Source organism: Rhincodon typus, chromosome 15 (assembly GCF_021869965.1).
Source record: "Rhincodon typus isolate 14 chromosome 15, sRhiTyp1.1, whole genome shotgun sequence".
NCBI classification, from domain to species: domain Eukaryota; kingdom Metazoa; phylum Chordata; class Chondrichthyes; order Orectolobiformes; family Rhincodontidae; genus Rhincodon; species Rhincodon typus.
In genome coordinates, this window is record NC_063346.1 from 24,614,526 (window position 1) to 24,627,375 (window position 12,850).

Sequence of the window (12,850 nt, forward strand, 5' to 3'; positions counted from 1 at the left end):
TTCAAAATTGGCTTGACAGCAAGAGACAGTGAGTGACGATAAAGGATTGTTGTTCAGTCTGGAGGCTGTGACCTGAGGTGTGCTGCAAGGATCTGTGCTGGGTCCACTGTTGTTTGTCATTTATACAAATGGTTTGGATGAGAACATAGAGGTTTGTGGAATACACCAAAATTGGTGGTATAGAAGACAGCAAAAAAGGTTATCTAAAGGTACAACAAGATCTTGATCAGCTGGGCCAATGAGCCAAAGAGTAGCAGATGGAGTTTAATGTACTTGATGAAGTCTAGAAGGATGAGGGAGGATCTGATTGAAACTTAGAGAATACTGAAAGGCTTGGAATAGAGTGAACATTGAGAAAATGTTTCAATCGTAGGAGATACTAGGACCCAACAGCATAGCCTCACAGTGAAGGGATGGCCCTTTAAAACTGAGAATGAGGAGGGTGCAGACTCTATGGAATTGTTGCAGAAGGCTGTGGAGGCCAAGTCATTGAATGTCTTTAAGACAGTGTAGGAGTTGTTGATTAGTAGGGGTATCAAGTGTTACAGGGAGAAGGCAGGAGGATGAGGTTGAGAAAAACATCAGCCATGATAAAATGGCAGAGTAGATTCAATGGGCTGAATGGCCCAGTTCTTCTCCTATATCTTATGGTCTGAGGCATATTATTTCAAAACACAGCAGCAAGAACAACTGATGAGACAGCACCAGAGGAGAGGAAGGCACACTGCAAAGGACAGCTGCATTGAATTAGGCTATCAAGTGTCTTTAAAATGAAATAAAGGTTCGCTCCCAGAGCCCATTCTGGAAGAAAGGTGGAAGAAATCTCCAACTACTCAACTACAAAGCATCACACTGCTGAATTCTGACTTCAGGTTTACACATCTTTCACTTTGAAAGATAAATCTTCAAGCAAGTAACTGGCTTACAATGATAATGGATTGAACTGACTTTCAGTTTTATAAATACCTTTTATTTGTACCTACTTTTAATCACAGATTAATAGAATTTTACTACCAAAGGAGGCCATTCAACCTGTCATGTCCGTACCAGCTCCAGTCCCATTCTCCAGCCTTATCTCTGTAGCCCCCTAACTTCATCACTTTCAAATATATTTCCAGCTCTGTTGAAACCTCCTAGGAAATCTGCCTCCGCCACTCTCCCAGGCAGTGCATTTCAAAACCTAACAACTATCTGAATAAAGAAGAGTTTCCTCATCTCACTTCTCGTTCTCTTTCTGAAACAAACTTGAAATTATGACCTCTAGTTATTGACATACCAAGCAGTGGAAACAGAATATCCTTCTTCACCTCGTCAAAACTGTTCATAATTTTGAACACCTCAATAATGTTACCCATTTTACATTATAATCATGTTATCTCACTAACCTTTGATCGTGTATCAAAAATAAATCTTTGCTGCTGGTTATTTTTAAACTGTCACATGCAAACAATCTAAAAATGTGTTCAAATGAACCATATGATCTGGAATAAGGCACTGCCTGAAAGGGGGGATTCAGATTCAGCAGCGCTTCCGCGCTACACCATTCTGGTTCTACGTGCAATGGGGCAGCTCCATTTACAGGAGCTACAGTCCGTAAAGAAGGACGTGAAAACTCCGCCCAATGCACAAGAATCATAGTGACAGCGCTGTTTTAACATAACTCAATCTCATTACGTGTTCTGTGAAAAAAAAGCTCGGCAATGCTGAAATCTAGCAAACTATTTTGTTTACTATTCTGAAATGTGGATGGCTTTTTCTGATAATTAGCCTGAAATAAATCAGAGGCTATTTCCCTATTGCTTAGTGTCATAGAATCTCTATAGTGTGGAAACAGGCCATTCAACCGACCCTCCGATGAGCATCCCACCCATTTACCATGACTAGTCCACCTAGCCTGGACACGATAGACAATTTAGCATGGCCAATCCACTTAAACTGTACATCTTTGGAGTTTGGGAGGAAACCAATACAGGCACAGGGAAAAAATGTGCAAAACTCCAGTCCAGGTTTTCGGGGGGGGGGGGGGGGGAAGGAACGTTAGCGTCGAACCTAGGTCCTTTGGGGGCACGAGGTATCAGTACTAGCCACAGAGCCACCGCGCCACCAGAGCTTACTGAAACTCCATGAACTATTGGGCAACTGTGGGACAGGGATGAAAATCAAGAAATGAGCCGGCAATTAATGAGCACGTACAAGTGAATGGGAAACAATCCTGCCAAGAGCGGAGGTCTCAGGCTATTGAGGAACGACCACTAAGTCCTGTCATTCGGGCCAGTATGGCTTGTTCAGCGAGTTACATCCAGTGAAAGGAAACTGTACACGTTTACACGCACGCTGGCCCCTTTACAAGGAAACACCCCACCCCCTTCGCTACTTGCTGTATTTTGTGGTTTATAGAATAAGAGTTCACGCCCAATTTCTTTTTCCAAGTTTGCAACCAGAATGAACAAACCTTTAGCAAAGAGGATTTGGTGTTGTAAGACAACGTTTCTTTAACTAGAAATAACGGGGGCGCCTGCTATCTCTCGCTCTTCAGTTGGAACGGTCTGAGTAAGCTCTTTGGTGTGTGTGTGGAACCGCAGTGTGGGTGGAGTGTACCTGCTCAGATCACAGGGTGGAATTTGGTCGAAGGTGTTCCAAACAGGAGAGAGCTGATCACCGCTAACTCGCTAAAGACAGCTCACAGCGACGAAGATTGCAGTCCGAGCTCAGAGGGCATCGGCGCCTGGTTCAGACAGTCCACAAACGACAGTTTGGAAATAAAGAACCCATAGTATTCAAGAGGGATTACATCTTAGCCAGAGTTGCAGAACTGACAGGCGAGTACAGCGAAAAATCGTCAATTTCTTTTTTTAAAAAATGGATCACATCACTTTTACTTTCTGTGATTCGATAAATCTCGAGGTCGTACAGACTATCGATGCGTTTGGACTGAATTGGCATGATATTGCCACAAATCAGCAAATGTAGATGGGGGAAGGAAATCGGGGCTTGTGTTTTTGTCTGTCTGAGGCTGCTGTCGACGTTCTTAACCAGCCAGAAATGCAGCAGGATTTCCTTCAAAAACGGTTTGTGGAAACAGATATATATTGTTTCAACCGGGCTTTATTAACAGACATTTAGACCGACAAGCGGATAGGGAGGTATTGGTGAGATACAAAAACAAGACAGTGCAGGAGAAACTTAGCGGCTGTAGCGGCGTCTGCGGTGAGAAACGCAGACTTCAGCGCTGCGGAGAGAGGCATGTGGATCCCGTGCGGCCAGATGAGATTAGTTTAGAATGGCATCATGGCTGGCACAGACGTGGAGGGCCGAAGGGCCTGTTCCTTTGCTGGACTGTTATGTGCCTATTCAGTCAAACTGTGGATTTGGGAATATTTGTGATGTTGGAAGCAGCTGGGCTTTCGAAACGTATTTCCTGCCATTTGAAAGCCAGCCGAGTGGTTGAGAGAGGGAGGTATAGTGGGGGATGGGGGTTGGTGAAGGAAATGGAGAATTTTAGAATGATCCATTTGATAATGTCAATTCAGCGGGTACGTGTAGTGACTACATTTGGTGGTTAGATGGATCGTTCCTACAATGCACTGGTGGGTGAGAATATTGGGAGACAATGTCCCCACGACCGCTAGTCTTCACCTTCTGGGTAAATCGTTTTGAACTAGGAGCTGACACTTAGTGAACTCGGAAAAGGGACTTAAAGGCAAAAACTTTGTAGGGAATCGCTTCTCCAAATTACACGGATTGCGTGTGGGTGGGTGGCGGGAGCGTCTCCGTTTTTTTTGAAAAAATGATAAACTATGAGAAATTATTACCAGTACTTTTTTAAAAATCTTATTTGGACGATTTAATTTTTATTTCTGAGATGGTAAAAGTTTGTGGACAGCTGGGGTTTCCATCCTTTTATGCAGTCATGTGAAATTCAACTTCACACAGCTACACGAGTGTGTTTTATTACTGTCAAAGGCGCTGGATTTTTTTTTCTAGAATCCCTACAGTGTGGAAACAGGCCCTTCGGCCCAAAAAGTCCACACCGACGCTCAGATCATCCCACCCAGACACATTCCCCAACAACCCACCTAATCTACACATCCCCGAACACTACGGGCAATTTAGCATGGCCAATCCATCTACCCTACACGTCTTTGGACTGTGGGAGGAAACCGGAGCACCCGGAAGAAACCCACGCAGACACAGGGAGAATGTTCAAACTCCACACAGGAAATCGCCCGAGGCTGGAATCGAACCCAGTCTGTCGCTGTCAGGTTGCAGTGCTAACCATTGTGCAGCCGTCCCGCCCCAAATTTGCTCATGCCCTCCATAATTCAAAGTCATTTTTTTCTTTAAAATTTAAATTATTCCTGTCAATTGACGTGATAAGTAATACAGCTGAAAGAAAATTCAAAAATAAAGAAAATAATTATCACATCATTTGAATTTTAAAAAAAAACTTTAAATCAGATGGAGCAGCCTGGTGAACTGAGTGAACTCTGAACATGCAAATAGAGAGTAGAAGCTGTCCTAGCCTACTCTGCCGCTCAATAAGATTATGGTTTATCTAATTGTAGCCTCAATTTATTGTTCCAGCCTGCTCTCAATTACTAAGATAGGAATCAAAAGTTAAGGAGACATACCTTGAATTCAAAGGAATTTGGCACTATAGCCACTCCCAAATATTGTTCAATAAAATAAACAGAACACCAAAAGCTTCTCTCTAGTTTCCTTACACCTATTTCTGACTCAGAAGTTTTCACGCCCATTGACAATCAATATTCAATATTACTGTTCTCAAATGGTTTGAAGCTACACTCAGTTCTGAATGGTTCAGTTAATGTACAACTTATCCAGATGAGCTGGAAATTCCTTGGAATAATAAAAAAATTGCCCTTAAATTTATTGACATTTGATACAGCAAATACAACTGATTGTACACTTTGCACCCAGGGACTGTTAAAATCAGCCTGAACTCCTGGTTCTAATCTATGTTCTGTGTCTTGGAATTTAGATAGCACTTTTGAACGAGAAAAAAAACCTCCCAGCCTTTCTTTGGAGTGTTATCAAATACAGTGTGATACTAAACAGAGATAACTGATCTGATGGAGGTGGAAGCAGGTAGCCTTGATGAGCGTCTGTCTGAAGCTCATTTGTAAGGATGTAATGCCAGGTTTTTAAACAGGTTGTTTTAGGCTCAGTTACCAGTGAGAGAGATGAAGTAAATGGCTAGGAAATGGAGTTTGTGGCAGAGACAAAAGGCAACGGCTTTAGTTGTTCCAACATTTATTTGAAGGAAATTCCTGCTCATCTTTATGTGGAGAATCAAGGATGGTAAAGGATCAGAGAGATAGTGGTGGTGACATAATGCTGGATTCATGTGAAGCTTGATTAGTGTTTTCAAAGTGCACGGTTAACTGTTAGGTGAAAATGGAACTAGGCTTGGCTATGTTCACCCTGACGACTGAGGAAACAGCCAACCATCATAGTCAACTTAAATCTGCATAATAGGAACCATGGACCATATCCCTTAAAACCCTATTTATCAAAAATTAACAACTGATCTACCATCCACTGCTATTTGTGGAAGAATATTCCAAACATCTGCACTCTTTGTGTGTGGAAGTGCTTCCTAACATCTCACCTGAACAGTCTCGCCCTAATTCTAAGAATTATGCCCCTTATTTCTAGAATCCCCATCCAATGGAAATAGTTTGTCTTTATCTACACTGTCCGTTCCTGTTAATATCTTGAAGACTTTGATTAGATCATCCCTTGATCTTTCAAATTCTAGAGAAAACAGGCCTACTTTGTATAATATATCATTTAAACTTAACCCCTGAAATCTGGGTATCATTCTCGTGAACCTACAGTCTCTTCCCTCCAAGGCTAATATATCCTTTCTAAGGTGTGGGACCCAAATCTGCTCACAGTACTCCAAGTAGGGTCCAACTAGGGTTTTGTATAACAGCATCACAACCTCTGCATCCTCATACTCTAATGAACTGTTGGACGAAGTACCAGGACATGTGGCATCATGGGAGCAATGCTTTGAGCAGAAAGTGGGGAGGGGGAAGTCAAATTGTTTAACACTCATGTAATTGTAATGGATTGGAGAAAAAAAATAGTTCTCTGAATTCCAGTTGCAATTAAAGTTAAATATTTGATGATATTTAGAAACACAACATATGGATGTTAAGATTAATTAAGATTGAGGAAACTGATCAGACAACATTTTTCCATGAGGTAATGTAGATGTGATCAAAACTGATAAAATTAATGAAGATGATTCTGGAACTACCTAACTTCTAAAAAAAACGACTGTAAAATAATAATTCCTTAATTTTACTCAAAATTTCATACAAACAACATAGAGGGGTGAAAATAAAATTACAAAACATCTAAGTAACACAAATTCTGATAGGAGCAGTTACATCCAGTAAATAAATTCTGAATTTTCTCTCAATGTAACTTTAATTCTCCAGTTGCTGATGGATGATTGGGTCCATCTGAGATAAAGTAGTCATTGTGTATGTTATACTCATGCTAATATTGTTGGTGCTTCTTGATTATTGACTTGCATTTATATTGTTCTGTTAAAATAGAAGAATCTGCTACAGACTTTCATAGAAGCAGTGCCAAACAAAAGAAACTATGCCAAGAAAAGGACTTGCAAAGATCAGCCGAAATGTAGGTTTAAGGAAGGTCTTAAATGGATGGGGGGACCTGGTAAGGCAGAGAAGAATAAAGGTGCAGAATCTAAGAGCAAGGTGCCCAGACAGAGGCACACTTAATTCACAAACAAAAACAGAAATTGCTGGCAAAACTCTGCAGGTCTGGCAACATCTGTGGAGGGAAAGCAGAGTTAACACTTTGGGTCTAGTGAACTTTGGTTTTGTTTCTGATTTCCAGCATCCGCAGTTCTTTTGGTTTTTTTGTTCATGATTGTCAGTGGTGGGGTAAAGGGACTTAGTGATACATAAGAAACCAGAATGAAAGAACTGCAGAGTGAATGAAGGTTTGGAAGTGAAAGCTGGGAGAGACCATGGAGGGAATAAGGCATTAAGATGAGAATTCTAAGATTAAGGCAGAATTTTGGGTTGAGCTGAGGTCTACAGGAGGTAATGAATTAAAGGCTGATCTGGAAAGCCTGGAGTAGTTGAATCTGGATGTGACAATGCAAGGGTGACAGTTCGAACAATGGATATGCAGGTTTGCAGTGTTGTAGGTTGGAGGTAAGCTGTCTTTGTGGTAAAGAGACCTAGGCGGTCAGAAACCCAACAGACACTTCAGTCCAACTCGTCCATGCTGACCCAGAGATCCTAAATAAATCTAGTCCCATTTGCCAGTATTTGGCCCATATCCCTCTAAACCCTTCCTATTCAAATACCCATCCAGGTGTCTTTTAAATGTTGTAATTGTATCAGCCTCCATCACTTCCTCTGGCAACTCATTCTATATAAACACCACCCTCTGCATGAAGAAGTTGCCCCTTAGGTCCCTTTTAAATTATTCTCCTCTCACCTTAAACTTACGTCCTCTAGATTTGGACTTGCTCACCCCAGGGAAAATACCTTGTCTATTTACCCTATCCATGCCCGTCATGATTTTATAAACCTCTGTAAGGTCACCCCTCAGCTTCTGATGCTCCAAGAAAAATGGCCCTAATCTATTCAGCCTGTTCCTATATCTCAAACCCTCTAACCCTGGCAACATCCTTGTAAATCTTTTTTGAACCCGTTCAAGTTTCACAACATCTTTCTTATAGCAGGGAGACCAGAACTGCACGCAGTATTTCAATAGTGACCTAACCAAAGTCCTGTACAGCCGCAACATGACCTCCCAACTCCTGTACTCAATCCACTGTCCAATAAAGGCAAGCATACCAAATGCCTTCTTCACTATCTTTTCTACCTGTGACTCCTCTTTCAAGGAACTATGAACATACACTCCAAGGCATCTGATCAAGATTCTGTTGTACTCTGAGGTAACTTTCTTTGCTTTCATTACACCTCCAATTTTAGTGTCATCTACAAACTTACTAACCATACATCCTAAGCTCAATTTCAAATCATTTATATAAATGATGAAAAGCAGTGGACCCAGCACCGATCCTTGTGGCACATCTCTGATCACAGGCCTCCAGTCTGAAAAGCAACCCTCCACCATCACCCTCTGTCTTCTACTTTCAAGCCAGTTCAGACTGCGGCTCTTCAAGAAGACAGCCCATCATCACCTTCTCAAGAGCAAGTAGGGACGGGCAATAAATACTGGCTAGCCAGTGATGCCCATGTCCCACGAGTGAATAAAAAAAAATTCCCTGCATGCAAGGTGATAACAGGAATGTTCAGATAACTTTGCCCAGTGTGATATTTTGCTGCTGGAAATTCTTATTGCATGACAATCAACAGGATGATATTTCTTATTATCAGGGTGGAGATGCATCTGTCTTCACTCTCCACCCCTGAGTTTAGCAAGACTTGTGAGGTCAGTGGAGTTTGTGTTAATGGTGTGCTCAACAAATCTTTAGTGCTCTTCACCATCCATAAGTAGATAAAAAATTCTAAGAAAATGTTTCATTTTGGGGAAGAGGTGTGCATTAGGATGGGTTCGGGAGTTGGATAAGTGTTGTACCCACCTCAAAGAACTCAGAAATTGTTTTCATGGCAATTCCTGATGGTAATCCTGGTCTGAATCACTGATGTGTCCACAATCCATGATGTGTCCAAGCAGATCTATTTGCACCATCTATTATAGACTGTGTCCATAAAAAAATCCCAAGAAATAAGAATTGCGCTGCTCAGAGTTCACTCCTGAAGTTATAACCATGGGACCACTGACATGGAAATTGATTCTTCTGACCCAATTTATAACTAGGTGAACTAATAGAAAGATCACTTGAGAAGCTGCAGAAGTGGGCCAAGTATTTTGGACTGCTGAATTTTCTTCACATCTCAAAGTCTGTGGGGTATAAAAATAAAGTTTCGAACTTCAATTGTAACCTCAGCTTCAATCCGTTCAATTCTGATTTTATTGGAGCTGGGACAGGTTCAGGTGATCAATCTGCTTTGATCACATTTTAATAAGGCTGCGTGCCTCACATTGTAACTCTATTTTAAATACAACAGGATACCTGGCAGCCAAAGGGACATGTGAATGATTGTATCGAGGGGTTAGTGCTTTTCCAGCACTGCTTGTGGATCAATGGGAGCAGCAGGGCGTTTCCTCCACCAGTCCTGAAGCTAACTTGCTTTCCTTCCTGTGATTGACACCCTCCACTGTATGATTTGACCCTCCCAAAAATTTACTGAGCCCTCCCCCGCACATGATCACTGACCCTCCAACTCTGCCCCTATCTTACACCCGCTACAAGCCCCACTTTACCATTTCCACTCAGTAGTAGGAAAAATACCTGAGGTTGGGATTATAAAGTGGGGCAGATTCTTTGCCTGACAGTGAGTTGGATTTGTTAATCTGCTGGCTTCAGGCAAGAAACCTGAACTATGCATACTGCAGAGTTAAATTCTGCAATGTCCATGCAGAATCCCTCACCACTTTTGATGTGGCCTGTAAATTCAGCACCTGCACAAACCACATCTGTACATCCCAAATGTGAACTCTGATTGGTGTTTGAACTTTGATATACAGGCAAAATATAGACATCAATAATAATTATTTTATAGGTGTCATTACCTGCAAGAGATCTCATGCCAGCTGCAAATATTGGAAAACATTGCATGTGTGGAGCATTAATGGATGGAAAACCTTGATCTTGTGATTTCTGCTTGAACACAACTGCCAGTAGGTTCCCCATCTGAATTTCCTGTGGGATTAGATAAAATAATTATTGCCTTAACCAAGGAAATAAGACTCTGAAGATGATGTTTTATTTTTGTACTTTGTGAACCTTGCTTTTCTATCTTGTCAATTACTTTATAATTGGGTAGATTTGTAATTGTATAGATTTGAAGAAATCCCAAATCTGTTCTTTTATTTTACAGATCAATACCACATTAGCAACCATCGCTATGGTGAGGCTAACGTTCGTAACTACAAGCATTGCTGTATTTGTGGCTATTCAGACGTTTGCTTTGATCGTCATCTACTCCAGACAAAACGTTCAATTATCAGTATCTAATAACCAGAATAACAAGGTTCACATTCTTATTCTTTCTTCCTGGAGGTCAGGTTCTTCCTTTGTGGGGCAAGTATTTAGTCAGCACCCTGATGTTTTTTACTTAATGGAGCCTGCCTGGCACGTGTGGGTAAATCTGTATCAAAACAGTGCAAAGGTCTTGCAAATGGCTGTTCGAGACCTTATACGATCTACATTCTTGTGTGATATGTCAGTATTTGATGCCTACATGAATGAAAACAGACTAGTGTCTGATTTGTTTCAATGGGAAGTCAGCAGAGCACTCTGCTCACCTCCTACATGTGACTATTATGAAAGAACAGACCTCAGCAATGATGAAACTTGCAAGAAACATTGCAACATGTCTAAATTTTTTAAAATGGAAGAAGCATGCAAAACATATAATCATATTGTGGTCAAAGAAGTGAGATTCTTTGAGTTAATATCACTGTTTCCCCTCCTTTCTGATCCCTCACTGAACCTCAAAATCATCCACCTTGTTAGAGATCCTAGGGCTGTGATGAAGTCTCGTGGTAAATCATTCCATGCTCTAATGAGAGACAATGGAATTGTTATCGGCGCTCATGGAACACCCATTGAAAAAGACAAAGCTGAAGCATCAAACTATGAAGTCATGAAAGAAGTTTGCAGAAGTCACATACGGATTCATGAGACAGCAACCAAGCAAGCTCCAGACTTTCTAAAACAACGCTACATGATGGTGAGGTATGAAGATCTAGTAAGAGATCCGCTTAATGAGATATCAACAATGTATAAATTTGCTGGTTTAGCTTTAACTCCAAAACTTAGGTCTTGGATATATAACATCACACATGGAGAAGGAGCTGGATCAGCATTCAAAATAACATCTCGGAATGCTAGAAGCATATCACAGGCATGGAGGACTGAGGTGCCATTTGAAAAGGTTTTAAAAGTACAGGATATCTGTCAGGGAGCCATGAATATTCTCGGATATCGATTAGTTCGGTCTGAACGTGAACAGAAACTATTATCTCTGGAGCTTGTCTTACCCCTGAGAGAATACAAGTTTAGATGGTTGAGTTCTGCTGAGGACCCATCTTAAATCAGGGATGTCTTTTGGGCATCAAAGAACTTATATTGTGTTTGTCTGCTGTTTTTGATTTAAGAAAAACTCTATGAATCTTGTATGAAATGCACAAAGATTGCTGGATCCTTACACAAAAACTTTTGAGCTGTCATTGCAACATTGTCACTGGCTTCAAAAATAGGCCAGGTGTTATTTTATCTTCTGTGATAAACAAAATAGGTCTCCAAATGTAGTACTACAGTTAGAAGATATGCACATGAAAAGATGTAATGAATGCTATATTTAACTGTTAATTTAGCAGTGGGATTATTTCATTTCTGAGAGGACAATGCATCTGTGATGAATTCTTTTAATATGTTTTGGTTTAATTTAGTGAAGACAAAATTATTAATTTTAAAATTGGGTGACTTGGGCCAGGAAGTAAAGTAGAAGGAAGGTCCCATTGCTGTTTCATGGATTGTTTAGAAAAAAAACTATGTAAATTGCATTTCTGGCACAAGCTCACACGTGGAAATGAGTGGAACATTCACCAGAATATTTAATGCATAACATTAATGGGCAGAATGTTGTGAGAAATGCATCAGTGGTTTCCCATTGTGTACATCCATCTGGCAAAAGTCACTCAATTAATTATATATTTTACTTTAAAGTTTACATTTATAGAGGGTTTTACTTTCAAGTAAAGTGTGTCATTCCAAGCACTACAGGGCAATGGGCAACAGTTCAGAAAAAAAAATCTTTAACTTATTATTTGATTATTCTTTTTGATGTAATCACAGTAAAGCACCAAGCTCAAAACAATAGATCATATTTCTAGCCAATGGAAGTTGAATGAAGTCCCATATTGGCACAGCACAATGAAAGTAAATGTCTCTCTATTTTTCCCAAAAATGCGCTTTAATCTATTTTCGGAAGAAAATCTCATACCGCACCAATGCCATTACAGTTTTATTTCTGTTTTCCGTGCCAGTCATCCTTGGTGACTATCCAAATTGAATAGCAACAGAAATCTTGGTATCGTCCAAGATTAGCCATGTACTTGATGAATTGCTTCAGATCTAATCGGAGCAGGTTCATGAGACAATTGAATATGTTAAGCTATTTGAACTCAGTTGAACAGTAACTGCTTACTGGGTTTTCCTTTGAAGTTCACACACCTATGAACACACCCAGTCACATACACTTGCTGAAGCATACCCATTCACATAATGGGCAAATTGTTGGGTTCTTGATTTATGATTGTATTGTAGTCACTTGGCACCAGTGTTTCTACAATATATGCACTCAGAATTCAGAGTGTACCAGTTCCTTTTGGCTTACGATTCATTAATTATGAGTTATTAAAAATTTGGGTAAAATTATTTTTTGTCTCTTTGCATGTGATACTGCTCTTTTCAATGTGGACAGTGGACATTTTGTCTGATACCTTAAGCCTTATTCCTCTAAATCTACTATGAATTGCAGATGTGAGCCAGTTAAATGCTTGAAGTAGCACTTGGAAGATAAAGTTATGTTACAATTCTACCAGCAACAACTTGCATTTAAAGAGAACTTTTATCATAGGAAAATTTCCAAAAATGAGAAACAGGTGCCCAGGCAAGAGCTAAGGGAGACAACAAAAGCAACAAGATGCACAATATCCAAGCTTGGACTAATAA

At 40.4% G+C, this 12,850-nt stretch overlaps 1 protein-coding gene across 3 annotated transcripts; it reads left to right on the forward strand.

Annotated features, from left to right (window-relative positions):
• Positions 1 to 2,442: 2,442 nt before the first annotated feature.
• chst6 (carbohydrate sulfotransferase 6) lies at positions 2,443 to 12,553 on the forward strand. Of its 3 annotated transcripts, none has more exons than XM_020517530.2 (2): positions 2,443 to 2,819; positions 9,990 to 12,553. In XM_020517530.2, the coding sequence occupies exon 2, from the start codon at positions 10,017 to 10,019 to the stop codon at positions 11,205 to 11,207; it is 1,191 nt and encodes a 396-aa protein (XP_020373119.1). In that variant the 5' UTR covers positions 2,443 to 2,819; positions 9,990 to 10,016; the 3' UTR covers positions 11,208 to 12,553. The 3 variants fall into 3 exon arrangements, with proteins under 3 accessions (XP_020373119.1, XP_048461765.1, XP_048461766.1); XM_048605808.1 differs by lacking the exon at positions 2,443 to 2,819 and adding an exon at positions 2,863 to 3,068; XM_048605809.1 differs by lacking the exon at positions 2,443 to 2,819 and adding an exon at positions 9,753 to 9,789.
• The last annotated feature ends 297 nt before the right edge of the window (positions 12,554 to 12,850 follow it).